This window comes from Chelonoidis abingdonii, chromosome 1 (assembly GCF_003597395.2).
Source record: "Chelonoidis abingdonii isolate Lonesome George chromosome 1, CheloAbing_2.0, whole genome shotgun sequence".
NCBI classification, from domain to species: domain Eukaryota; kingdom Metazoa; phylum Chordata; order Testudines; family Testudinidae; genus Chelonoidis; species Chelonoidis abingdonii.
In genome coordinates this window covers 93311521-93339067 of record NC_133769.1, presented here as the reverse complement: position 1 = coordinate 93339067, position 27547 = coordinate 93311521, and the positions used below count along the sequence as shown (strand labels likewise).

At 43.2% G+C, this 27547-nt stretch overlaps 4 protein-coding genes across 4 annotated transcripts in view; all 4 read left to right on the top strand.

Annotated features, from left to right (window-relative positions):
* Positions 1 to 27547, top strand: part of LOC116834992 (histone H2A type 2-C) — a 299566-nt gene that overhangs the window by 35020 nt on the left and 236999 nt on the right. The window lies entirely within an intron of this gene.
* LOC116835004 (histone H4-like) lies at positions 7640 to 7951 on the top strand. The gene has a single exon (XM_032797458.1). It carries the CDS (start codon positions 7640 to 7642, stop codon positions 7949 to 7951), a length of 312 nt encoding a protein of 103 aa, XP_032653349.1.
* LOC116835003 (histone H4) lies at positions 16368 to 16927 on the top strand. The gene has a single exon (XM_032797457.2). It carries the CDS (start codon positions 16390 to 16392, stop codon positions 16699 to 16701), a length of 312 nt encoding a protein of 103 aa, XP_032653348.1. The 5' UTR covers positions 16368 to 16389; the 3' UTR covers positions 16702 to 16927.
* Positions 18457 to 19060, top strand: LOC116834996 (histone H2A type 2-C). Its single transcript, XM_032797451.2, has one exon. It carries the CDS (start codon positions 18590 to 18592, stop codon positions 18977 to 18979), a length of 390 nt encoding a protein of 129 aa, XP_032653342.1. The 5' UTR covers positions 18457 to 18589; the 3' UTR covers positions 18980 to 19060.

Genomic DNA, 27547 nt, shown 5'->3' with positions numbered 1-27547 from the left:
TCCCTCCCTGAGCTTTGAAAAATCTGGTTTCCTGATTGGGCCTCTGGTCAGGCGTTTGGTTCCCTTTGTTAACCCTTTACAGGTAAAAGAAACATTAACCCTTAGCTATCTGTTTATGACAGAAGCTCAGTAAAGAATACCAAAGAATTCATCAAGATGAATTTTCTGAGTGGAGAAGACCATATAGATGGATCTCTATGGATAGAAATCACAAGCTGAAAAAATATAAATATATTAGATGAGCTATACTACTGGCCTTCAGAACAAGGTAAGGGGAGAGAGAGAGAGAGAGCACAATGTAAGGAGTAATCAAAGAGAAAGCAAAATTCTCTTGACTCTAGAACATGCAAGAAGAGAGAATTTTCTAGGCTCAGGCCAGGTTTATACTAGAAACTTTTGCCAGCGTAATAAAGTTAGTTAGAGATGTAGGGACTCTGAATATCTACTCTCCTGTCTCCAATTGTTTCATGGTCTCCTCACAGACCCACTGCCTTCCCTTCTCCTTGCCGTACCTCCAAGTTTACCAGGGGCTTGGAGGAACTAAGATAAGGTGGGACCAGGTAGCTGGGTAATGAAGAGATATGCCCATGTGTAAAACAGGGATTTATGTAGTATTTGTCATACAGATTCAGGGATATTTGTTAAAGGGGTTCTTAAAATATTTCTTCCACCAAAATGAGCTGATTGTTACTTTCAAAGCATTCTGAAATGCATGTACATACAAAAATGCTTTAAAAAGTAATGAATTGTAAAAGGAATGAGGTAGACATTGTGGTGCAATTTTAGAGAGTTTTGGACAAGGTAATCCTCAGATACAGCACCACAAGTAAGGTTTCAGAGTGGTAGCCCTATTAGTCTGTATCAGCAAAAACAATGAGGAGTCTTTGTGGCACCTTAGAGACTAACAATTGTCTAACTGGTAGCAACACTGAAGTGAAAAATACAAGATCAGATATAAATACATGAAAGAATAGGGGTTGCTTTACCAAATGTGAGGTCAGTCTAAGGAGATCAATCAATTAACAGCAGGATGCTAAGGTAGGAAAAATAACTTTTGAAGTGGTAAGGGAGTAGCCCATTACAGATTCTTGACAGGAAGGTGTGAGTAACAGTAGGAGAAATTAGTATTGGGGAAATGAAGTTTAGGTTTTGTAATGATCCAACCACTCCCAGTCTTCATTCAGGCTTACTTTGATGATATCTAGTTTGCAAATTAATTCCAGTTCTGCAGCTTCACATTGGAGTCTGTTTGTATGTAATTGCTGGTGAGTATTTGATTCAGGATACCTATATGCCTCCAACTTTCATCCAGACCACATCATCCGATCCATTGTCTACAGCCAAGCTCTAAGATACAACTGCATTTGCTCCAATCTCTCAGACAGAGACAAACACCTCCAAAATCTCTATCAAGCATTCTTAAAACTGCAATACCCACCTGGTGAAGTGAAGAAATGGACAGAAGGGTACAGAGAAGTCACCTACTACAAGACAGGCTCAACAAAGAAAGTAACAGAACACCACTAGCCGTCACCTATAGCCCCCAACTAAAACCTGTCCAGCGCATCATCAAGGATCTGCAACCTATCCTGAAGGATGATCCATCACTCTCACAGACCTTGGAGACAAGCCAGTCCTTGTGTACAGACAGCCCCCCAACCTGCAAATACTCATCAGTAACTGCACACCGCACAACAAAAGCACCAGCCCAGGAACCAAACCCTGCTACAAATCCCAGTGCCAACTCTGTCCACACATCTATTCAAGGGACACCATCATAGGACCTAAGCACATCAGCCACACCGTCCAGGGCTTGTTCGCCTGCACACATCTACCAATGTGATATATGCCATCATGTGCGAGCAATGCCCCTCTGCCATGTCCATTGGCCAAATAGGACAGTCTCTACACAAAAGAATAAATGAACACAAATCTGACATCAGGAATCATAACATTCAAAAACCACTAGGAGAACACTTCAATCTCTCTGGTCACTCAATAACAAACCTCACAGTGACAATTGTTCAACAAAAAAAAACTTCAAAACCAGACTCTAATGTGAAGCTGCAGAACTGGAATTAATCTGCAAACTGGATACCATCAGATTAGGTCTGAATAAAAATTGGGAGTGATTGGGTCATTACAAAATCTAAACTTAATTGCCCCAATACTCATTTCTCCCTGCTGTTACTCACACCTTCTTGTCAACAATCCGTAATGGGCTACTCTCTTACCACTTGGAAAGTTATTTTTCCTACCTTAGTATCCTGCTGTTAATTGATTGATCTCATTAGCCTCACCTCACAGTTGGTAAAGCAAACCCCATCTTTTCATATAGTTATACCTGTGCCTATATTTTTCACTTCATGCATCTGATGAAGTGGGTTCTAGCCCATGAAAGCTTATGCCCAAATAAATGTATTTAGTCTCTAAGGTGCCACAGGGACTCATCGTTTTCACCACAAGTAAGGAATATTCAGATTGCTTCAACCATCATAAGACAAGAAATGGTGAATATTAGATGGAGAACACAAAAATATGTGCCTACTCAGTACTCTGCTTTCAGAAACAATACGTTCTAGCTGCTATTGTTCTGTCAAAAGAATTGTCAATTTTAAATAAACCTCATACACAAATCTTGGAGCACAAGTTATGGTCTTCCTACAGCTCCTTTCAATGTGAATGCATTGGTTTTTAAATGATCTGTTATGTCATTTGGAGTAGTTTTCTCGTTCCAGAATATGGTGCTGGAGTCAGGTTAATTGGCTGTCCTTGGGAATATGGTAACACTCTTGGCGCTAATAGCACAGAGTTTGGTGACTTCAAAGAGTACCATCAGGTATGCTTCACTGACTTCCTGCAGGCCCATAATAATACAGTTGAAGGCTGCGCTGAAGAACTGATTTATACATGTTAGAGGAGTGTTAAAATAAATTCATTATGTTTTTGGTGAAGCAATTAAATACTATACTGATGAGCTCCATAGAGAAGCCTATGAGGAAATTAATAATTTTTTATTCAGAGCAAGCCTTGAATAGGATGTAGTACATAAAGACTAAAATCGCACATTTAACGCTAAGAAGGGGTGGGGGGAATAGCTTCTAATTCATGAACACCAAGCATAAGTACACTGAAAGATGTAGGGGTCCTGCATGTAGTGGGGGAGTGGGGAAATGGGTGGGAATTGAATATTGCATCTGTCACTGTGCCTCAGTGGGTCACAACTGAGAGTACTAGTTTCAGGACAAACTGCTGAGAAATAGGGCAGAGTCACCCCAAATTTTTACTTATTCTATCATTAGATATACCAAACCAGTAACAAAAGTAATTCTCTGTCTCTCCACATTGGGTAACAAGAAGTCAAAAATGTAGTCTCCTTAGGCATTCCAGACCTTATTTCACTGGACTTTATGATGAGTGGTTGTTGTGAACCAACTACATCAAACAAAGGGTTCTTCTGATCTCAAGAGACCAGCCATATAATCAGGGCAGTATATAACTCAGATCTTACCCAATAATCACACTGTTGCCACTCCTTTAGTGATTAAAATCTAAAGGTTTATTTATAAAGAAAAGAAGAGACTTCAAATGATTAATAGATAATATACATACAATCATCTCAATATTCTTATAGCGGGTTTGTAGCAGTGATGTTACAGACTCTTAACTACAAAAGAACTTCCATAGATTCGAATGTCCTTTTTAGTTGTAAATCCATAATCCAGAGAACCAGAGCAGGAAAGAGGCAAGATGGAGATGTTTCCAGAGTCTTTTATATCCTTTGCCATGTACCTGGAGATTTTCTCTTTCAAAAAGAGCTCACAGTCTCAGTTTGTGGGAAGATATAGGCACAAGATGGAGTCGAGGGTGACATAAACAAGTAACATGCCTTTACATGGCTTGCTGACTCACAGGGGCAGCAATTACCCATACTCTGTCTGGGGCTCGACGTAAACTTGAATAGTCCATTCACAGAGTGCTGGCTAGGATGGATGTAAACTACCTTGTGGGTGTTACCCCAGGAACAATACATTTAAGATATAAATACATAGTCAATATTCATAACTTCAGATGCAGTGATGATACATGGATTTAAAAAGGATAATCTTATTTAGCTAATCATAACTTTCCATTGACACCTTACATGATATACTTTGTGCAAATTTTGTTTCAATTGTCTACCTGGTAGCAACAATGATATACAGTGTCATATTTCAATCCTACAGCATCACAGTATCATGAATACACACAAAAGGAACACATTATGGTTTCATGGGCAAACAATAATGTCATTTACTAATTTTGAGTGCTTGACTTTGTAACCTTAACTTCCTTTAACATAGATTTTTCCCTCCTGTGTAATGTGCAATTAATATATGATGTATATATGCACGTCATGGTATATAATATAGCTATATAAAAACATAGATATATATATATATATATATATATATATATATATATTGTTTTCCTCCAGATGGTATTATACATTCTTTCAAAGTAATGGTCAGATACTTTCTGTTCTTTTAATGACTGGGATCCAAGGCCTTCATGGAGACTGATGTTTCCTTAAGGATGTAATCTAGTAGAGGCAGTATAGGAGTTGAATGGAACCATGCAAATATAGCTGGCTTTGGAGATGGCATTCCTATTTTGACTCTTAATTAGTGTTAGCAATCTATCTGCTCTAGCTACGGACAGAAACAGATATATTAGCAGACCAGGGTTAAAAATCTAACTAAAATACAGCCTTAACATCTTTTAATTTTAATTTAAATCTATCTATCTATCCCTATGTTTTTTAAAGGCAGGCAGACATTCATTATGTGGAACTATGACCACTGTGTGGGTCATCAGCTGGATTGGGAACTTTAGACCTACAGTACAAACCTCTGAGCTGAGTAATGCGAAATAGTAGAAGTAGGTTGTCATCCTGTATGTGGATGAGCCACATACAGACACACCACAGATCTTCCTCTCTTTGTTCATTTGATGTTTTATGTTTACAAGTATGTTAACTGAAGGATGAGTTCACGTCTACCAGTCTCAATGGGATCTTAATTGAACCCATTACAAGGTTTCACCCTGCTCATATCTCATGTTTCACACTTCTAACTTCCTGGGTGGAAAAAATAAGTTTAATTACACTGAATGGTTGCACAGAATTTATTAAAAATAAAATAAAACTGTTTTTAGCTCCTTTTGTTTTGTTTCTTTTCCATGTTCAGTCTCCAAGTTGTATCAGGTTATATTTTAGACATGTTTACATCCTAATCTGTCACTTGCCATCTGTTTTAATAGTGCCTAGCATTATGAGACCTTGATTTCATTAAGGTCCCTACATGTTATCTTAATATATTTGGGGGGAGGGGAGATAACAATAATGAACAAAATGATGGATAATAAAAAGGTTTCCCAATAGTTAGACTTCATATATAGAAAACATATCGTGTGTAACTGAGATTCTACTGGCAATATATATTCCATTCTGTCTGGTGGTGGTAGAAATAAACTAATATCCCAAATACAGGTAATCCTACAATGAGACTGACAGAAATGAACTAGAGGGTCACACATTTCTTCACTTCCCTCCTATCTCCTTCTATCTCCCTCTTTTTAAGGGAGCCCTGCAACTACAGGTTCCCACAATCTCTCCCTAACTGGGGGTGCCCTGTGTCCTCCCCTCATTTCCTCCTCCCTCCACTCCAGGATTTCCCATTTCTTCCCCGCAGTGGAAGGTATTCTGTGTGCACCCCCATTTCCTTTCCCCCCAAACTATCCTTTCCTCATAACAGATTTCCCCAATCTCCCTCCTGCTACGGATTCTGTGTGTCCCTTCCCCCAACCCCATTTCCATCCCACCCCAATGGGGACTCTGTGTTGCCCTTGCCCCCATTCCAGGGTCTCACATCCCCACCCTGATGGCAGAAGCTCTGTGTGTGTCCTTATTTCCCCCTTTTCCACTCCATTCATACCAGGGTCCCCCAGTCCCTTCCACTCCATGGAAAGAGTTTTCTGTGCCTATCTTTTTCCCTCCTTCATTTTCCACACATGGGAGGGGGCACAATGTGAACAATTATTACCTCCTTCCTCCCCCATTTACTCTTCCCCACCATTCTCTCATGCTAGGGGCTCTATGTGTTTGCCTTTGCCCCTATCTCCTACCAGGATTCCCAGTCTCCTCTATCACCAGGGGTTCTGTGTGCCCCATTTCCCCCTGGACTTCCCTCATAGAATGTCTCCCCTCCATGCCAGGGGCTCTTTGCATTCTATTATTCCTCTCTTGCCTCCTCACTTAATAATAATAAATACTAGAGAGACAAGCTGGGTGATCTAATATCTTTTATTGTACCAGCTTATATTGGTGAAAGAGCCAGCCTTTCAAGCTGACACAAAGAAAGCTTGTCTCTTTTACCAACAGAAGCTGGTCAAAGAAAATGTATTACATCATCTACCTTGTCTCTCTAGCATTTATTATTATTATTAATTATTTACATTATTTTCTTGTATGATAGTTGTTTGTTTATTATTAGTAAGCACTGAACAACAAACCCATTTTTTTTGTATCTTTTGCAACTTGGGCAGATTGAAAAATAATTTCCATCAGAGAGCAATAGAGAATAAGAAAGTGCATATTTCTGTTTTTGAGAACCTCTTCTGATCATGTCCATGCTTTCTGAAGAGCTGCAGACTCCTAGCTAAATTGTATTTTATTCAATGTGTGTTATCATGTATATAGACAGTAACAATTTCAAAGTATTTTTCTCAGTTTTTATATTTGCAATTCAGAAACTCAGCTCTTCCCAGCATAAAACAATTATTTATGCCTATGAAGTAGAGGAGTGAGTCCTTTCTCTGGAACGGCCGAGGAATCTGGTTTTCTGAGTGATTATTTCTGCAGTCAATTCAAATGAAGTCATCCTTTTGCATGTACTGCAAAAAGAATAGCAACAATAAAAACACCTCAAAATGAAAAAACAAAACAAATAATAATAATAATAAACAAAATATGGATATAACGTATGAGGGCATGGCTCTACTTAGTATATTAATCCAGTGTACTCTGTGGAAAATGGCCGTGAAAAATGATTTGTCAGAAATCCTGAATGTTTAGATTTTGCCGCAAACTGCAAATCACTGAAAATCAAAGAAGTATTTTCTAAAGAAAATAGCCCCAAATATGACGCACTGTTATCTGAATACCCTCCAGACAGAAAAACGACAACAACAGAAGATAAAAGAAAAGTGCAGTTTGAAATGGACTCTTCTTTCAAGCAATTCAGAGAGCGACCGACATTGCTACAAATGTTGGATTCAGTAGAGGTAGGAATTAAAAGAGTTAGGAATAGATAAAGTGTCTTAGTATAAAATATAATTGAAATATAAATCAAAATTTTTGGAGTCTAAATGGAGCAGTACACAGAGAATGGTGAGTGCGGGAAAAGAGGGTCAATAACTTGCCTCTTAATCGAACAGCATCAAGGGAGCGGCGAGCAGAGGAAGGAAGGAAAAAAAAGACAATGAACACTAGACCACGCCCCTTTTCAGTACTAGTTTTCAGTCAGGTCGGTCAACCGACAATATAAAGAAAGTGCAGTTTCCATAATGATGTATAGTGTGTTTTGTTACTCGTAGTGAAATGTCTGGTCTGGGCAAAGGCGGCAAAGGACTCGGAAAGTGGGGCGCCAAGCACCATCGGACGGTGCTTCTCGATAACATTCAAGGTATTACCAAGCCGGCTATTCGTCATTTAGCTCGTTGTGGCAGCGTCAAGCGTATTTCTGGGTTGATCTATGAAGAGACTCGTGGCGAGCTCAAACTTTTTGTTGAAAATGTGATCCGTGATGCTGTCACCTACACTGAACATGCAAAGCTGAAGACTGTGACTGCCATGGACATGGTTTACACTCTAAAACTCCATGGCCGCACTCTGTACAGATTCGGGGATTAAGCCTTCTGACTTACCTTTAAAACCAAACGGCAAGAAATACAAAGGCTCTTTTAAGAGCCAACCATATTTTCATAATAACAGTTGTGTTGCTAAATTAGAGTTTTTTTTTAAAATATATTTTTATATTTCCATTGGGTACATAGTCTTAGTGTTCCTGCTTGCTAAAGCATGTATTGGAAATGAAATAGAAAATCGTTGGTGACTAAGCACTTGGATTAAGATCATTTAGCCGGACAAGCTGTCTAGAAAGCTGTATTTTTTTAGTTTCTTAAACTCAAAACAACTTCTAGTATTTTAAGATAGAAGTTATTGTAGGAGGTAAGCATTATGAATTCTCTCTCTGGGGTATAAGCAAGGAAGAATAGCCATAACGTGTAAACGGGATGTTTTGGTCCTTTTTTTCCCCCGATGGTGGCCTCATCTCCAAGGGGACAAAGGGAGAACAAAGGAAGGGATGAGTAGAAATTATAGGCAATTTAAAGACAAAATAAAATTCCTTTTCCCATCGGGGCTGAGGGATGAAGGCGTTTAGAAGTGTAGAATATGTCCTTGTCGATGCCTCTGAGTAACACTTACCCACGTATATTAGGAATTCCCTCTCCCTCCTTTTTTTCCTAGACTACCGAGACAACAAAAACACAAGTATGTTAAATGAAAAATAAAAATGCTCACGAGTATCTCTTTAGGAGGCAGCGCCTATTTCTCCCAACTACATCTGAATTTACTGGAAGGGAGAGGGTGGTCTGTCTCTAATGCCCTTTCAGGGCACTCCAAAATAAAATCTGAGAAATAAACATTTCAAAGTAGCAAAGAACTGGTCAAATGATGAAAATGTCAAAAAAAATCAGTTTATTGAAAATCTTCACTTTGTTTTCAGTTTAATTTAAAAAAAAAATCGTAGTCCTGGTGCTCCTAATGTCTCTCCTTTCCCCTGTCTGTATTACTTGACTTCTGAATCTATGTCGGTGAGTTCAGTTGGATAAAAGTATTTCTTACATCAATTCATTTCACTGGCTCAAAACCAGTCTGTCCTTCATATCAAAATGCCCTATCCACTTTGTCTGAAACTATATATAATCTTCAAACATTTTAGATATATCTTCGGCTTGATCTAAAACACGTACCTGGCATGAGCAGAGGCAAGCTGTTACATTAAATCACCGATCACTGGTCATTTCCACTGTCCTGTTCTGTTAGTGACTGAGAACGCAGGCTAGTATGTCTTTTATAGATTTGAAAATCAAAGTACAATATTTTGCATCAAGTTTGGCCTCGAAAACTGTGAAGAGTGCAGCCCTGATGTATCAGCTCATAATTGCGTTAGTGGTTGCCACTCACTTTATTTTGGCATTCTCATGGTAGGAGCCAGCATCCCCCAGCTAGGCTTTCAGTATAAATTGAGTTGCTCTAAAAATTCCTTAAACATAAGGAAAAACCTTTCACTCCAGACCCTAAATTATTTTACATTCTCAAAAGAAAACTACATTTGTTTGCTGGTGCTGTAGTCTATATTTGAAGCAAAAAGCTCTTATTAACTTGCCTATTGTAAATATATCTAAATGCACCTGTGGTTGTCTTCACCAGCTCCCTTTATACACTTGGGAAACCTGAAATGCTGAAACTTAAAATACACAAAAACCTAATTTGGCTAGTTTGTTGTATTTAATTCTTAATTTAAAACATGTTCAGATAAATTTTAATGGATTACATCTTTGTTACTGAGTTAGACGACTAAAAACACTTTTTGGAGTAAGAAAGCATTTAGTTGGAGGCAGACTTGGTAGCATCAGACTGTCTCTTTAGCCAGTTTCCCCGGCCTCAGCACCAGCCATCCACTCTCCAAAAAAGGATAATCGTAACTGAGGGCTTTGCTGCTCTAGCTACAAATTAGTATTGTCGAGGTACCTTTAATCCTTGTAACAGTGGCTAATATTCTTTTGAGACTGAATTACAGAAATCAATTTGGAAGTTGCATTTTCCAAATTAGGTAACTGAGATTAGTGCGGGAGCCAAGCATTATTGCTTTATATAATCCACGTTTAGAAGAGTGCACGGGAAAAGGCACAATTTGGTCGTGTAATGGATGGAAGGTGTCTGTGGCTATGGCACATCGGCTTCAGTTTCCGAGTGACAAAAGCCAGACAGTCAGAGAAGCAAAATTGTTGGTGAGTTATAAGCAAAACCCCCTTTTGCATCTGGGAGGTGGTTATACCCTTTCGTAAATTTGAAAAGCCCACGCTCTTCAAGGATTGGGCGGCGATAAACCCTTTTGTATGTTTGAAAACATCGAGCTGTGCAAGGATTGCCCAATCCCAACTTGTCCTATTTTGCCAGTTAAAGGAGCTCTCTAAACACCTCTGCAGTCTGTCGCGGGGAGTGGTTTTGAATACGCATTCGGTACCAGACTGTTCCCCAGATTTCCTGTTTGATTTACAAACAGATTCGCCATCCATTTGGAGAATGTTATTTTCCTAGATCTGATCACAAATAACCTGCAAGAGAGTTGTGTATGGGATGTAAGAGGTGTAAAGATAAATACTGACTGTTCCTGGTAAAAGTCATGCAGTGGAAAATGGATGATTATGCATTAAATCTAAACACACACATAATTTAAAAGCTGAAATTGATCTACACTGACCCCAATTCAATCCAGTGTTCATGGGAGGAAAAAATGCCACTGCTTTTGTTTGAACTCAGTTCCTGTTTGAAAAATAAGGGGAATATCCCGGCCCCACTGATGTCAGTGAAAGCTTTTCCTTTGATTTTTATAAGATAAGGATTTCTCTGTTTTCTGTCACCCTATCATTTCCTGTTTCCTATTGGATCTTAAGAGATAAACAAACCCATTTAAACACACTGTCCCCACTAGGTCCCCCATTCCAAGCCCCTGCTCCCGAGAGCTGCTAGGATCTTCTACCTTGGCTGCAGTCCAGTCTGTACCAGAACATTGTAGGCTTTCTTGCATTGCTATGTGGGAACCATAAGGCTATGTTGGTGTTCTCCTCCTCATGCACTGTCACCTCCTTGTTTCTGTGCTGTATCCTGATTTCCATGGATCCCAACATAGTTCATATTATGCCTCCCATGTTGATCAACATCTGAAAAAGAAAACAATTATTCTTGCTTCCCTCTTTTTACATCAGTAGATTCCCTTCTGTCCCTCCCTCTGTATGGGTTCAGCTGCATATCATGCAACCATCGACTCACTACCCACTTTTAATCCTTTACCTGAACGAGGTATACTGATGGACTAGCCTTAACCATTACATAGCAGGGACCCTCAAAAATGGATTTTGGAAAGGGCTGTTTTATCTGAGACATATTGACATGCACCTGATCTCTTACTTCATGCCCCATGCCAGAGACTTGGCCATCAAAATATCTTTTGAGTTTTCATTGGGCCTTCCCTAAAGTAAGCAGCTCAAATTTCTAAAACTGCAATTTTACTTTTACATATTGTCTTTGAATACATTTTTCACAGGTGACATAACTTTGGGGGTGGGGGCTCTGTTAACTGCTGTATTTTAAAAATAGTCTGTCTTGATACCGCTTTGATTTCCTTATCCTTTTCTAAGTTTCAGTCAGCTTCAATATAGGTACCGCTGCTGCTACACTTAAACTGTTCTTTTTCTGACAGCAATATTAGCAGCTATGTTACTTCCCTCCAATTGATCTTAGTAGATTTTTCTTTTTTTAAAAAGGCATGTCAAGAGAAGGAATAAGTCAACATCCCCTTTAACACTTACTTTTTTAACAAAGTAATACTTGCACTCCTCCCAACTGTCTAACTTCTTCTCTTTGCAATGTTCTTAATCAGTTCAATAAACTCCATTTAACTTCACATCCCCTTCCTTAAATCACTCAGCTTCAGTTTTTCATTGTAGAATAGGACATTTCCTAAGGCCTCACTAGCTTCTAAATTCTGAGATTGTAAACTTTTCATCTTTTGCCTAGTGTGGAACAGATTTTTTGGCCAATGCATTTGGAAGCTTTAAGCTTATCTATGTCTTATATTCATTTTCCAGCTTTACACATTTTGAAGCGGTGTCAGCAAAGCTGTACTCCAGCTGTACAGCCCTTTAAGGACAGCTGTGTTTTGTTGTCCAAGACTGTCAATAACCACACAGATCAACTCCACTGCCTCTCTAGTATGCACAGTTCCAGAACCTCAGTGTGTCACGTTTCCTCCAATTTAAAGAATGATCCCTTTAACTATATACACAGTGTGAGATTTGTCATTGACCTGTGAGAAAAGGTTAGCCAAATCCACCATTTTAGCCCCCAGCTAAAATCCAGTCTGCTCCCAAACACTAAAATCAGGAAAGACAATTAAGGCAATGTCTAAGACCACACCTCAACACCCCTTCTTGCCTCCCAATCTTAATTCTGCCTCTTCTGATCAACGGGCTGAGTCCCAAAGAAAATCCTATCTTTGATTAGTTTTAACTGAGCTTTATAGTACACTGTGTCACGTACCACCAGACTGCTGGAATGACCCAGAGCAATAGAATCATAGAAAACTAGGGCTGAGAGGTCATCATGTTGATCTAGCCCTGCACTGTGGCAAAACCAAGCAAATCTAGATCCTCCTATGATAGGTTGGATCAGAGAAATCCCCTTTGGGACTGCCACCTGATGTGCTGAGACTGTAAGCCTGTTTTTCCTGCCAGCTTGGGACTTCAGTGCCCTGCCAGGTTTTGCCAGACATGCTAGCCTGCTACAAATAGACCCAGGTCTGAACCACGCCTCCTAGAAGCTGAAGTGTACCCATGTGGTGACTCACTAGTGCAGCATCTCCTGCTGGTGATCCTAGGAATTTGCTCTGTCCACTCAGGAGCACCATCTGCAGGCCCATGTCTCACTTGTCGCTGGCCCTGGTGTCCCTTCTGGACCACGGTGCCCCTTCTCTCAAGGTTCTGCCTCCTGCAGTACCCCACAGTCTCACTGGGCTTCCCCTCCTCAAAAAACCCCCAAACAGATATCCCCACCTCTGTCTTTGGAAACTGCCAGTCACCATCTATCCCCCACTCACTGGGGCAGACTGTAGTATAATTGCCACTTATTGGCAAGAAGGGTTTGGACCTGCTGCCTCTGCCTACCCTTGGACTGCCCCTCTGCAACCCCAGTACCTTTTCTGGCCCTTTAGCAAGGCCTGCAGCCTGGGGGCTTTCCAGGATGGAGACTCCCAGCTTCTCTGGCCTTCCCCCAGCCCTGCTCCACCCTAGGTACTCTGTTCAGCTACCCAGCAACCAGGCCCATCTCCTTCAATAATTAAAGAGAGACTATCTGAGCTCCTGACTCGCAGCCTCTTATAGAGGCCAGCTGAGCCTGATTGGGGCATGGTCCCCAGATGTTACTTCTTTCCCCGATGAGCCTAGGAATTGGCTCCCTTGGGCAGCCTTTTTCCTCTGACGGCTTTAGGCCCTTTCAGGGCTGGAAGAGGTGACCACCCCAGTACATGCAGGCTTAACTGAAAACAGCTTAAGAAGTGTTCCTGTCTCCAGCACTCAGATACCCCACTCCCACTGGGGTCCAAATCCCAAATAAATCCATTTTACCCTGTATAAAACTTACAGAGGGTAAACTCATAAATTGTTCACCCTCTCTAACACTGATAGAGAAGTAAGTTAAAGAAGTATGGGCTGGATGATTGGACTATAAAGCGGATAGAAAGCTGGCTAGATCGTCAGTCTCAACGAGTAGTGGTCAACGGCTCCATGTTTAGTTGGCAGCCAGTTTCAAGTGGAGTGCCCCACGGGTTGGTCCTGGGGCAGGTTTTGTTCAATATCTTCATTAATGATCTGGAGGATGGCGTGGACTGCACTCAGCAAGCTTGCAGACGACACTAAACTTGGAGGAGTGGTAGATACTCTGGAGGGTAGGGATAGGATACAGAGAAACCTAGATAAATTAGAGAACTGGGCCAAAAGAAACCTGATGAGGTTCAACAAGGTCAAGTGCAGAGTCCTGCACTTAGGATGGAAGAATCTCATTCATTGTTACAGACTAGGGACCGAATGTCTAGGAAGCAGTTCTGCAGAAAAGGACCTAGAGGTTACAGTGGACGAGAAGCTGAATATGAGTCAACTGTGTGCCCTTGTTGCCAAGAAGGTTAACGGCATTTTGAGCTGTATAAGTAGGGACATTGCCAGCAGATCGAGGGATGTGATCATTCCCCTCTATTCGACATTGGTGAGGCCTCATCTGGAGTACTGTGTCCAGTTTTGGGCCCCACACTACAAGAAGGATGTGGAAAAATTGGAAAGAGTCCAGCGCACGGTAACAAAAATGATTAGGGGGCTGGAGCACATGACGTATGAGGAAAGGCTGAGGGAACTGGGATTGTTTAGTCTGCACAAGAAAAGAATAAGGGGGGATTTGATAGCTGCTTTCAACTACCTGAAATGGAGTTCCAAAGAGGATGGATCTAGACTGTTCTCAGTCGTACTTGATGACAGAACAAGGAGTAATGGTCTCAAGTTGCAGTGGGGGAGGTTTAGGTTGGATATTAGGAAAAACTTTTTCACTCTGAGTGTGGTGAAGCACTGGGGCGGGTTACCTAGGCAGGTATTGGCATCTCCTTCCTTGGAGGTTTTTACGGTCAGGCTTGACAAAGCCCTGGCTGGAATGATTTAGTTGGGAATTGGTCCTGCTTTGAGCAGGGGGTTGGACTAGATGACCTCCTGAGGTCCCTTCCAACCCTGATATTCTATGATTCTATGTACAGCTGTTTGCCTCAACTGCTTCACTAAGGCTACTTAAAATCAAACAAGTACATAATCAATATTCATAACTTTGAATACAAAAATGATACATACATGTAAATAGGATGACTATATCCAGTAGATCATAACCTTTGCAGATATACGTTACATGGCGTACCTAGCATAAAATATATTCCAGTAATGTCATATTTACGTTCATAATCATATTTCTATAAATCATGATTGGGTGCAACGTCACACATCCTTGACAGCTGTTTGTCTAACCTGTTCTTAAAATTCTCCAATGATGAGGATTCTGCAGTCCCCCTTCCAATCCTATTCCAAATTTTATCTACCCTTTTTTCCTAATTTCTAATCTAAATCATCCTGTCTGCAAACTAAGCCCATTACTTCTTGTCCTACCTTTAGTGGACATGGAGCACAATTGCTCTTCATTCCTACTTTTTTTTAGCCTTTCTTCATAGGTCAGATTTCTAAACCTTTTATTATTTTTGTTTCTCTCCCCTGGTCTCTTCAATTTGTCCACATCTTTTGTAAAGTGTGTAGCCTAAAAATGAACAGAGTACTCCAGTTGAGGCCTCACCTGTGCTCAGTAAACTGGGACGATTATCTCCTGTGTCTTACATACAACATTACTGTTAATACATCCCAGAATATTGTCTTTTCCATAACTGCCTTACATTGTTGACTCTCATTCAATTTGTATTCCACTCTAACTCCCAGATCATTTCCAGCAGTGCTACCACCTAGACAGTTAATCTCCATTTTGTAGTTGTGCACTTGATTTTTCCTTCCTAAGTGTAGTACTTTGCACATATCTATATTGCATTTCATCTTGTTGAGTTCAGACCAATTGTCCAATAGTGCTTCAGAAAGGACAAAGAGGGTACCTGGGCCTGTGTGAATTCCAGTGCAGATGGCAGGTTCTAGAGGTCACTGAGAATATACAAAAGGGCTAGAAACAGATGATGGTCACATATTCTTCCATTTTCTATACATAACTAATGGTGTGTCAGATTCTGGAAGTGGTAATAACAGCCATATTAGCACATTGTTTGGATGAAATTAAGGAGTACTTATCACATTAGCCCTCTTTATGCGTGCTTTGGAAAATAGCAGTGAGTGTGGGGTTGAAGAAAGGAGAAAGATGTGTCAGGAAACCTAATTAGCCTCATTTTGCTGCAAGACTGCAACTTTCAAAAAATCCAAGGAGCTTTTTCAAAAGAAATAGGCCATGATGTGAAGCACTTTTCTGGAAGATCATCCAGAAGTGAAAATACATCAATGACAAATAAAAAGCACATTTTGAATGTGGCTCTTATTTTAAAGCATTTAAAGTGACCAGTATTGCTGGAAAATCTGGGATTCCAATAATAGGTAGGATTTAATAATGTATATAAATACAAAATCTCAGGAAAGACTACAGAACTAAATGTATATATCTGTAATCAAAAGATTTCTGAATTTTAAAAGATGCAGTCTACTGCCAATGGCAAGCGGGGGGAGGGGATTGCTCTCCCGCCCTTTTCTTTTGAATGAGCATTGTACAGAGGCCATTGGGGGAAGGAAGGGGAAGACAACTAGAATAGACCCGCCTCTTTCAGGTTTTCAATTAGGTCGGCTCCGATTGTACATAGAAACGAGCCCATGTTCGATGGTATAGTTTGAACATAATTAAACCTATTTTTTGTTTCGTTGGTAAATTGGTTAGTCATGTCTGGTCGTGGTAAAGGTGGCAAGGGACTTGGAAAGGGGGGCGCTAAGCGCCATCGGAAGGTGCTTCGCGATAACATCCAAGGTATTACCAAACCGGCTATTCGTCGTTTGGCTCGTCGTGGCGGTGTCAAGCGTATTTCTGGTTTGATTTATGAAGAGACCCGTGGCGTGTTGAAGGTGTTTTTGGAGAACGTCATTCGCGATGCTGTTACTTACACAGAACACGCTAAGCGTAAAACAGTTACAGCCATGGATGTTGTGTATGCTCTGAAACGCCAGGGCCGCACTCTGTACGGGTTTGGTGGTTAGAGGGTTTTTTTTTCACATCTAATTAACAACGGCTCTTTTCAGAGCCACCCTCATTTTCACAGTAAGAGCTGTGTCAACTTAATGAGCTCGGGAAGGAAGACTTTGCGCAAGGGGAAAATACTTTGTAAGTGGAAGTTCTGGTCCAAGCAACAAGTTTGTCACTTTTAGAAAGGCTACAGATACTTCTTTTATTTCAGTTCTGATTTATGTAGAGATGCGTGGTTGAATCATGAAGGTCTGAAAATGGTATTTAAAGCTGCTAAAGGAAACACGTAACAAACTGACTGGGCTCCTACCTTTTGTGTTAATTCATGTTTGGTTAGAATATGGAAGTAATAGTTGTAAAGAATTGAAACTTTGCTTAGCTGCAAACACTTGCACGAAAATATCATTTAGTTATACATGGTATCCTTAGATGCGGTCTCTGGCTAGTTTCCCCATCAGTCGCAAAGGCACAGGAACTTGGGTTTAGGGGGAAGAGAGTCGAACGCATTTTCTAGAAAGCAGCATAATAGGAGTATTAAAAAAATTGTTAATATTTTGAGAGTGTATTTTGTAAAATAGTTAAAGAGGATTAGTGAGGGAGGCAATCATTCCCTCCGTATAGATGTTGCTGTTAGATTGATCTAGAATAGCCATAAGATTACCGTGTAAACGCATATTGGCCCAGGTCTCCGAGGAGGCGAGGACAGTGAGTGAGGGAAGCGAAAGAAAATGGCAGTTTTAAAAGCAAAATCCGTTCTCTGTCTGGTTGCTTGGCGCAGATTAAAAACAAGTTCCTGCGTTTGAAAAGCCCGCGCTGTGCAAGGATTAGTCAATAACAAACTTTGTGTGAGTTTGAAAAGCCCGCGCTGTGCAAGGATTGCATAGTGACAAACCGCTCTTTTAACCTCTTCAAGGAGCTACCTACACGCACCCCTTTGCTCGGTCGGAGGAGTAGGGGGTGGTTTTGAATACTAGTTCGGTACAAAACTAAGTTCCGGGGATTTTCAGAAAATCATTTTCTATTTGACTTTCGAACAGATGTACCAGTCATTTGGAGACCTTTGTTCTCGCAAATCTGACAACGATCTGGAAAAGAAAGTTGTGTGGGACCTGAGATGCATATATAAATACTGATTGTTCCCGTAACAAGTTACGCTGTGGGAGACTGATCGTTATGCATTACATCTCAATTCCCCAATATCATCTTCAGACAAAATTATTTTCTACTCACTAGATATTTACGTAAATGTCCTTGTGTGTTTCTGTAAACAATGCACTGCTGCTATGGAATACTCACTTTAGCCAGTCTTTGACTACATCTGTCCTTACTGTTAAACAAATCAATAGTTGGTCCACTTATCAATGTCCTGATTTCATTACCACTGCAAGATAGTCTCGAAGATAAGGACTAGGGTTTTATTTAAATTAAATTAATTGATAAGTTTACCTCAAAGAAACTAAATTAGGAGTAAGAGCACCTTCAATGAGTGTTCCATGTCACTGAGGCCCAATGTACAAGAGCCATTGCAGACATTTCTAAACTGTAAACACAAAGAAAACTCCCTTGATATAAGTGAGCTTGAAAACGGGGTATTCCCTCTTATTCTTTGCAGCTCAGCAATAACAGCGTGGGGAAAAATGGTACCGATCCCCCTTTTTTAATTATTATTCGAGATGAGACGCAAAAACCACCCTATTCCGAAAGGGCATATTACACTTCACCATTGGTCACAGTTAGATCCGCCTCCCCATTGGCTGTTCAGAGAAGGCAAGTCTTCAGCCTATCACAAATCGTTTGATCCTGAAAACGGAAGAAATATAAGGGCGGCTGCTGGATGTCCCTTGGTTTACACTGTGTTTCTTTTCTGGAGCAAGCAGTGTTAGGTAGAACGTGAATTGCAATATGTCAGGCCGAGGCAAGCAGGGAGGTAAAGCGAGGGCGAAGGCAAAGTCTCGCTCTTCGCGGGCTGGGCTGCAGTTCCCAGTGGGTCGAGTGCATCGGCTGCTGCGCAAAGGTAATTACGCTGAGCGGGTGGGGGCTGGAGCTCCGGTCTATATGGCCGCGGTGCTGGAGTATCTGACCGCGGAGATTCTCGAGTTAGCCGGCAACGCTGCTCGGGACAACAAGAAAACCAGGATCATCCCCCGTCATCTGCAGCTCGCCATCCGTAACGACGAAGAGCTCAATAAGCTCCTGGGGAAAGTGACGATCGCTCAGGGGGGTGTTCTGCCCAACATCCAGGCCGTGCTGCTGCCCAAAAAAACGGAGAGCCACAAGGCCAAGAGCAAGTAAAGCTGACTGAGGAATAAACACTTCGACTTTAAAACTAACCTAACGGCTCTTTTCAGAGCCACTCACAAAGTCAAAAAAGAGTTTGATTATCTCCAAAAGTTCCGGTAGGAATCGTATATACACCAAACAGTGAAATCCCCATCTTAACAAAAATCAACGTAACAAAAATCAATCAAACAAAATATAACTGATATCAGTGGGGACAGGATTTCGTCCTCGTTTTTTCTAGCGGTGGATTAAATTGGGCACAATGCATAAATTACATTTCGTTCACATACGCACTTAAACGTACCTTACTGCGAGTGGGATAACTGTGAAGATGACATGGGAAATTTGAGATTGAATGCGTAATGATCATTTCCCCACTGCATAACTTGCAATAGGAAGTTAGTATTTACAGTTCTCAAGCCTCCTATCCAACAAGTTATTTGTTGTCAGATGTTCGAGAATAGAGATCTCCAAGTGGGTAACGAATCTGTTTGACAGTCTATTGGAAAATCCCGGGCTCGTAGTTTTGTACGGAACTAGTAATCAAAACCACTCCGCATTCTTCCGACCGAGCAAAGGGGTGAGTCCAGATAGCTCACTGAAGAGGTAAAAAGGAGGGTGCGTGGGCTTTTACAAACTCAGAAAATAATTTAATTACTACTATGCCTTTTGCAGTACATACAGGAAGTAGTGTAACTTGGTTTGAAAGTCTGCAGACAAATTCGTTAATCGCTCAGAAAATCAGATCCCTTTCCCATTCCAGGGAAAGAGACTCATTCATCTAAACCAATAGCAAGATTTTATTTACTTAATGTTGAGAAGGGGCTTCTGAATTGCTTATATAAAAACGGTGCAGTATTTAGAAAACAGTGCTATAAGTGCAGGTGTCAACTCAAAGGCTACACTGTACAAATTTAAGAATTTGCAGATCTTTGAAAACTAAAGATCAAAATAATCAGAAGGGGTTCTGCTAAACTGTGACATGTATTTCATTTTCTCATTTCTTATCCTTTACTGCCATCTGATGGACATTCTTTTTTAAGTTGCAGAACTTGTAAACGATGTAAAAACCTGTTTTACCGTTCAATATTTACTAATAACAGCCAAGACAACCAAACAGCAGGAACAATAAATATATATTTAATCATAAACACTTAAACATCCCCCAGTTGTTCACCTCTGTCAGTTTCACAATAGGCTTATTTAAATTTATATTGGAATACTACTTGATTTTCCCCGTGGAGAACTTGTCAATAGACTGGAACCTGTCAGCAGAAACTCAGTTATACAAAGTACATTTGCTATATCTGAGATCTAATTATTGGGAAACTTTTATAAATATTTGCCAGAATTATTAATTATTCATATATTTCCCCCCATTTTTCCTTGAGGTGACCCCTAGATACCTTAATCAGATGAAGGCCCTCTAATACCAGGCACTGAAAAAACGGATAGCAAGTGGCAGACCACATAGTAAACATCTTTAAAATATAGCCTGACACAATTTGGAGCCTGACAAGTGGGGGAGAGGGGAGAAGTAAACAAAAACAATTGTATTTTATTTTTAATGTGTGCACCCTTTCAGTGTTAATTAACCTTCACTTCTCCACTCAAGAAAGTTCAAATGTGAAACATGAGATAAATGCTTATATCATTATGGTTTCTGGCTCTAACGTATTCATTCGTGTGGACTTCCTCACTTACCTCTTTTCTCATATGCTGATTTCCTACACACTGACACATTCACTGATACACAGAAAGTGGGATGGGAGAACAGTGAGACAGCTATATATAACCTTTATGAAAAGTTACAAGCTTTCAGCCCAAGTGCTACTTTCTAGCTAGGCACCCTCCTGTCCTAGATCACTGCCGTATATCAAGACATCAGTTTGAATTTTCAAGACCATCTTCTCCATGCATCTCAATCTTCAAACCAGTGAAAATTTGACTAATGAGCAAAGTGAAGATGACCTGTGGTGTGTCTGTAGGGGACTGGTCCTCATATAGGAGGACAATCTGCTACTGCTACTATTTGTTATTCAACTCAATTGCTTTGAGACACTTCTGTACAAACAGACCTTCCCACAAGCTGGACAACCAATTCCTCATCTCCTTCTAGATATGTCAGCAGATGAACGCTGTTGCCTTCAAACTTCAACTCTCCAAGCCTCTCAAAATATAGTCAGTGTTCCACATATCATTTTGAAGCCTTATACATAGGACCAGTTCCTCAACCAGGCCTAACAGCTGCTGCCACCAGTCAAGAGACAGGGTCATGAGGAATACATAGTCATGCTGTTCTTGATTACAAACTGCAGCAAGGCCAAATATACTACCTCATACACGGGGAGGGCTATTGCCCTGATGAATGCTCCTGGGAACCTGCTGCCCATTTCCTTGTTCCTGACCTAGTAAAAAAAGTTCTACAGGGAACATCCTGACAAGCTGGGCTCAAAGTCAATGGTAGGAAACTGAAACTAGTCAAATTATATTAGAAATAAGGCATACATTTTTTAACAGCGATGATGATTAACCATTCAGCAAAATACCAAGGAGTCTGGTGGATCCTCTGAGTCTTGATGTCTTCAAATGAAAGATTGGATATTGTTTTGGGCTGCTCTGGAGGGAGAAGACTGGTAGCTGGCCCTTCAGGCAGTGGGATGTGCTCCATCCCCACTCTGGTCGTCCGTCCATCAAGGTCAAGAACTGTTATGCTGTACTGGCAACAGGAGGAGAGGAGCAGACCCCAAGCTGAGGAGGAGGAGAAGCCAATTGCCCACAAGCCTGGGACGCTCACTGCTACCATATCCAAGAGGAGGAGACAAGTGGTGGTGGTGGTGGTTGAGGACTCCCTGCCGAGAGGGAAGAGGTAGCCATCTGGTGGCCTGATGTGATGTTGTGGGAGGTGTACTGTTTGCCTGAAGCCTGCATCTGAGGTGTTATGGAAAGGTTGCTGAGTCTCATCCAGCCCTCTGACCCCTATCCCATTCTGCTTATTTACCTGGGGTTTAATAGTATTGGCAGGTATGGCCCTGACAGATAAGCAGTGCTCACAGGGCTCTGGGAGCTAAGGTGAAGGAGTCAGGGATTCAAATGGTGTTCTTGTCCAGCCTGTGGTTGAAGGAAGGGGCCCAGGAAGGGAAAAAATATCCCTGGTATGAATATATGGCTGTGAAGATGGTGTTGAAAGGAGGACTTTGGCTTCCTCAATCATGGGATATTGTGCCAGGAAGAAGGATTGCTGGGAAGAGATGGGGTCCACCTGGCAAAGAAGGGGAAGGACATCTTGGAATACAAAAATCTCCTACCTGATGAGGAGCGTTTTAAATTAGGTTCAAATGGGGGCAGGTGACAAAAGCTCACAAGTATAAAAAAGGTGACCTTACCAGAGGACTGGAAAAAGGAGAATTACAACAGGGTCATAAGAGTAACAAAAAAAAAAAAGGGTGGTTGGAGGATCTGCTCTACATCCTAGGTGTCTGTGTACAAATGCTAGGAGTATAGGGAATAAACAGAAGCAACTGGAAGTCTTAGTACGCAAAGAAAATTTCTGACTTCACTGGCATCCCAGAGACTTTGTGGGATGTATCTCATGACTAGAATATTTGTAGAGGCAGAGCCATCTCTAGGAGGGTGCAGGGCCCGGGGTGGAAGTGACATCACTTCTGGGACCGTGCTGGGGGCAGGGGGAGGCGGTGCCTCCTCAAACAGCCAGGCATGTCCCCAGCCACACTCCTCCCCCATCCCCACCCAGGACTCGCTTCAGTATTGCTGCTGGGCTCCAGGGGGCTGGGGCCACACCACTTGCCTTCCTGGGGCTGGGGAGGCTACAACGGCACCATATGCTCTCCCTCCTGTCACTCTGGGACTGGGAAGGCTACAGTGGCACCAGTACGAGGTCTCCCTCCCAGCGCTCTGTTTCTCAGGTGGAAGGAGTGAGGTTGGGGGTAGTCTACCCCAGTCAGTGGTTCACCCACTGCTCATGCAACGCTGGCCAATTACACCACCCCGTGGGGCTGCTCAAAGCATGGGGCCCAGAGCTGTCACCCCGATTCACTGTCCCCTAGGGATGGCTCTGGGTAGAGGAGTATAGTTTGTTCAGGAAGGACAGGCAAGGAAAAGAGGGAGAATGTGCTTCATCGCACACCAAGAAAATATACATTTGTTCTGTGGTTCAGAACGAGGTGAAAAGGCAGACCAGAAGTGCTTAATTTCTAATGAAAAAGGCGCTGGGGCTGAGCTCTGGCAAGCCTCGGCACAAATTAAGCACTGATGCATCCCCTATCCTGTATACCCGATACACTCAAGTGACCTAACCCTGCCTATTCCACCATTTACCCCCCCATCCCACGCACAGCGCATGCCCCCTAAGCCCCTCATGCATGCCCCCATCCTGTCCAGCCCTGCCTATTCCTCCATGCACTCCCCAACCTACACCCCATCACAAACACCCACTCCAAATATATGGCCATGCCCTGATTGATAGTCCAGAGCAGGATGGAGTAGGAGGTGCTTTGGTGCAAGCTGAGCTCCTGCAACCTGTGCTGAAAGTCCCTTGAGAATGCCACCGCCTGGCAGCACTTCCACCAGCACCAGCATCCCCTTGGCTTCCTGGGGGGCTCCCACAGTGCTGGCAGCAAGGAGAGAGGTAAGGTGTCAGGGAGAGGGGAGGTAACCATTCAGCGAGGGGTCAGTTCAGGGTAGAGGGAGCTCAGTATTGAGGCAGGAGAGAGGCTCTTGGAAGTGGCTCTGGTGCCACAGGCAGGGCCTTTACAGGGAAGGTGGAGCAGGCACATGGAGCAGACAGAGTAGGGAGTGCAAGATGCACCAGGCAGGGAGGCGGCTCTGAACTCTGGCCAGGGGGCGCTGACCCCACTATAGTGCCTGTGATCTTGACAGCCACAGCCCCTAGCAGCAGCCAGGCTCAGCAGGAGGTACTGCCAGGTCTGCCCCCAGCGAGAGACCTGCACCAGGAGAAGGTGAGAGCTGAGCCCGATCCTGGACCTCCTTGCATGAGGAGAGTGCGTTGTTTTTCCCCCTCAGGGTATTCCAGCAGGTCGGGTGCCCTGATCCAGGCTTAGAGCAGAGCGATCTGGGTTCAGGTGGTGGGGAACACAGCCCTTTTCTATGGGAGTGATGGATCGGGTGGGCTGGAAAATTAACCCTTGACCCCCATCATTGAGAGAGATAAGGATGGGGTGGGTGTAGGAGCAGCGCTGCTTTCCCACACCCCCTTCCCCATAAATCACTCTCTTATTTTTCTTTTTTAGTTAATACATTTTTTGATAGTTTATTATAGGATTGGCTACTGTAACAACGTTGCCTTTGGTGGGACGCTACTGAGAGTATCGATTCAGGACAAATTGCTTAGAGTAGGGCAGTCACAGCCCAAGACTGGGAGGTCTTTGCACTTCAAACCAGCCAATCAGAAAGGACTTCAGTTCAGGGCCGGCTCCAGGCCCCAGCGCACCAAGCGCATGCATGCTTGTGGCGGCATGCCTCGGGGGGCACTCTGCCGGTTGCTGGGAGGGCGGCATGCGGCTCCGGTGGACCTCCCGCAGGCGTACCTGCAGAGGGTCCGCTGGTCCTGTGCTCTAGTGGAGCATCCGCAGGCACGCCTGCGGGAGGTCCATCGGAGCCACGGGACCGGTGAGCGGCAGAGCGCCCCCCGTGGCGTGGTGCCGTGCTTGGGGTGGCGAAATGGCTAGAGCCGGCCCTGCTTCAGTTTTACCCCACTAGCTAACAAGAAGTCATACAAGCAATTCCTTTAGACACTCCAGTTTCCCAGTATCAACACCAACACCGCTTCTTATGGTGTTGAATGGTTATGAAAACCAATACCCCAGTAAAAGAAAAAAAGGTTCTCTTGATCCTAAAGGATTAAGCCCCAGACCCAGGTCAATATATAAGTCAGATCTTATCCACAAATCACGCTGTTGCCAATTCTTTAGAATCTAAAATCTAAAAGTTTATTCATAAAAAGAAAGAAACATAGATGAGAATTAAAATTGGTTAAATGGTATCAATTATATACAATAATGGCAAAGTTCTTGGTTCTGGCTTGTAGCAGTAATGGGATAAACTGCAGGTTCAAATCAAGTCTCTGGAGTACATTCACAGCTTGGATGGGTTATTCAGTCTTTTGTTCAGCGCTTAGTTTGTAGCAAAGTTCCTCCAGAGTTAAGTAGGATTGAAGACAAAATGGAGATGATGCAGTTGCCTTTATAGTCCTTTCACCATGTGGCTTGTGCTTCATTTGTTCCAAACACAAGCTACCCAGCATGTCCCTCCATGCCTTGCTGAGTCCCAAGGTGTATCTGCCTTCTTTCAATGGGTCAGCTGGATAGCTGATGGTCCCTAATGGGCCATCAAGCAGGCTAGGCAGTGCTGACGCCAAATTGTCTGGGGTGTCATCCGGAAACATAGCACAAGTTTGAAATACAGACAGTATAGAGCCAATACTTATCACTTTAAATACGAAAAAAAAAAGATACATGCATACAGATAGCATAATCATAACCTACAAATCATATTCTTTTCATGGAAACCTTACATGACCCCCTTTGTAGAAGATCTGGTGACTCTATAGGACCTTGGTTGCAACAATGATCCATACGGTCACAGTTCATATTAATAACGTCACAGCTACAAGTGTTGTCTTTGGTGTAGGATCTCATAGACTTTAACATCAGAAGGGACTATCTGACCTCATGAACACTGCAGGCCACAGAACCTGACTCATTCACTCGTGTAATAGACCCCCTAACCTCTGGCTTGAGTTACTGAAGTCCTCAGATCATGGGCAGTGTGCATAATAGGCCAGGGAAGGCTCAGCCTCCCTTGGTGCAGCTCTGGACCCTAGGCTGTGGGATTTAGTTGGGGGAAGTTTTTGTTTTATTATGCCCCATGCAGGTTTCGGGCAGCTGAGGAGGTTGTATGTGCTACTCAGCTTCTCAGGTTCATCAATAATCTCCCTGGACTCCAGAGTGATTACTGGTGAACCCAGGAACTTAAACAGCAAATACTGCCTCCTCAACCACCCCGGAACCTGCATGGGGCATAGCAAAAGTTTCTTATGGAAGAGAGTCCAAGACGCTTTTCCCTGCAGCAGTTTGGGGTCTGGGGAGGGGATGTGTGATGTGGCTGGCTAAGGGATTCTCCGAGCAAGTGGGGGCTTGGAACACCTCCTGGCAGGTGGAGGGGAGGGGCACCTAGCGGGGGGTGGGGGGGCAGGTAGAAGCAGCTCAGGGCTTCCTCCTGGTGGGAGAGGGGAGCTAGTGAAAGGGGGGCTTCACCCACCACCCAGGCCTCAGATCATGATCTAAACACGACAAGTTACAGCGAATCCACCATTTACACTAGATTAACCTGGCAAGAGACCCCTGCTGCAAAGGAAGGCAAAACATCCCCATGGTTTCTGCCAATCTGATCTGCAGGAAAATTCCTTCCCCAACCCAAATCTGGTGATTAGTTAGATCCTTATAAGATGACCAGACAGCAGGTGTGAAAAATTGGAATGGGGTGGAGTGTATTAGGAACCTATATAAGAAAAAGACCCCAAAACCAGGACTGTCCCTATAAAATCAGACATCTGGTCACCCTAGATCCTTAGCAGGTGGGCAAGACCCACCAGGCAAATACCTGGGAAAGAATTCTCTGTAGAAACTCAGAGCCGTTCCCGTCTAGTGTCCCATCACTGACCACTGGAGATTTGCTGCTGCCAGTAACAGATTGGCCACATGCCATTGTAGTGTCTCATCATAACATCCCCTCCATAAACTTATCAAGCTCAGATTTGAAGCCATCTGTCAAGGCTGATTTTCCATTCTGGCACTCTGAGTGCAGAAGGTGGGGGCCCGTAAGGATTCTAAAAATTAACACTGGCCACTCCAGGCTTGTATTAAACTCCCAGGGTTACAACTTTTTGGCCCAAAGGGCACATCTTGGTATGGAAATTATATGGTGGGCCATGAATCTTCACAAAATTGGGGTGTGGGAGGGGGTGAGGGCTCTGGCTGGGGGTGTGGCTCTGGAGTGGGGTCAGAAATAAGGAGTTCAAGGTGTGGGAGGGGGATCTGGCTGGGGCATGGGGTTGGGGTGCAGGGGGGTTGAAGGCTCCAGCTGGGGGTGCGGGCTCTGGGATGGGGCTGGGGATGAGAGGTTGGAGGGTGTAGGAGGGTGCTTCAGGCTGGGACTGAGGGGTTTGGATGGCCAGAGGGGGATCAGGGCTGGGGCAGGGGGTTGGGATGCAGGAGCAGGGCAGGGGGGCAGGCTCTGGGCAGCACTTACCTCAAGCAGATCCGAGACGCAGTGGCATGTCCCACATCTGGCTCTTATGTGGTGGCGTGGCCAGGAGGCCCTGCACGCTACCCTGTCTGCAGGCACCACCCCTGTAGCTCCCATTGTCCACGGTTCCCGGCCAATGGGAGCTGCGGGGGCTGCACTTGGGGCAGGGATTGCATACGGAGCCCCTTGACTGCCCCAATGCATAGGAGCCGGAGGGGGGACATACCACTGCTTCCAGGAGCTGTGTGGAGCAAGGCAAGCCCTGGACCTTGCTCCCCAGCTGGAGCTTGAGAA

What these genes read in the sequence shown, in the direction of transcription:
- LOC116835004 (XM_032797458.1), top strand. Translation starts at nt 7,640, where the DNA reads ATGTCTGGTCTGGGCAAAGGCGGCAAAGGACTCGGAAAGTGGGGCGCC.
- LOC116835003 (XM_032797457.2), top strand. Translation starts at nt 16,390, where the DNA reads ATGTCTGGTCGTGGTAAAGGTGGCAAGGGACTTGGAAAGGGGGGCGCT.
- LOC116834996 (XM_032797451.2), top strand. Translation starts at nt 18,590, where the DNA reads ATGTCAGGCCGAGGCAAGCAGGGAGGTAAAGCGAGGGCGAAGGCAAAG.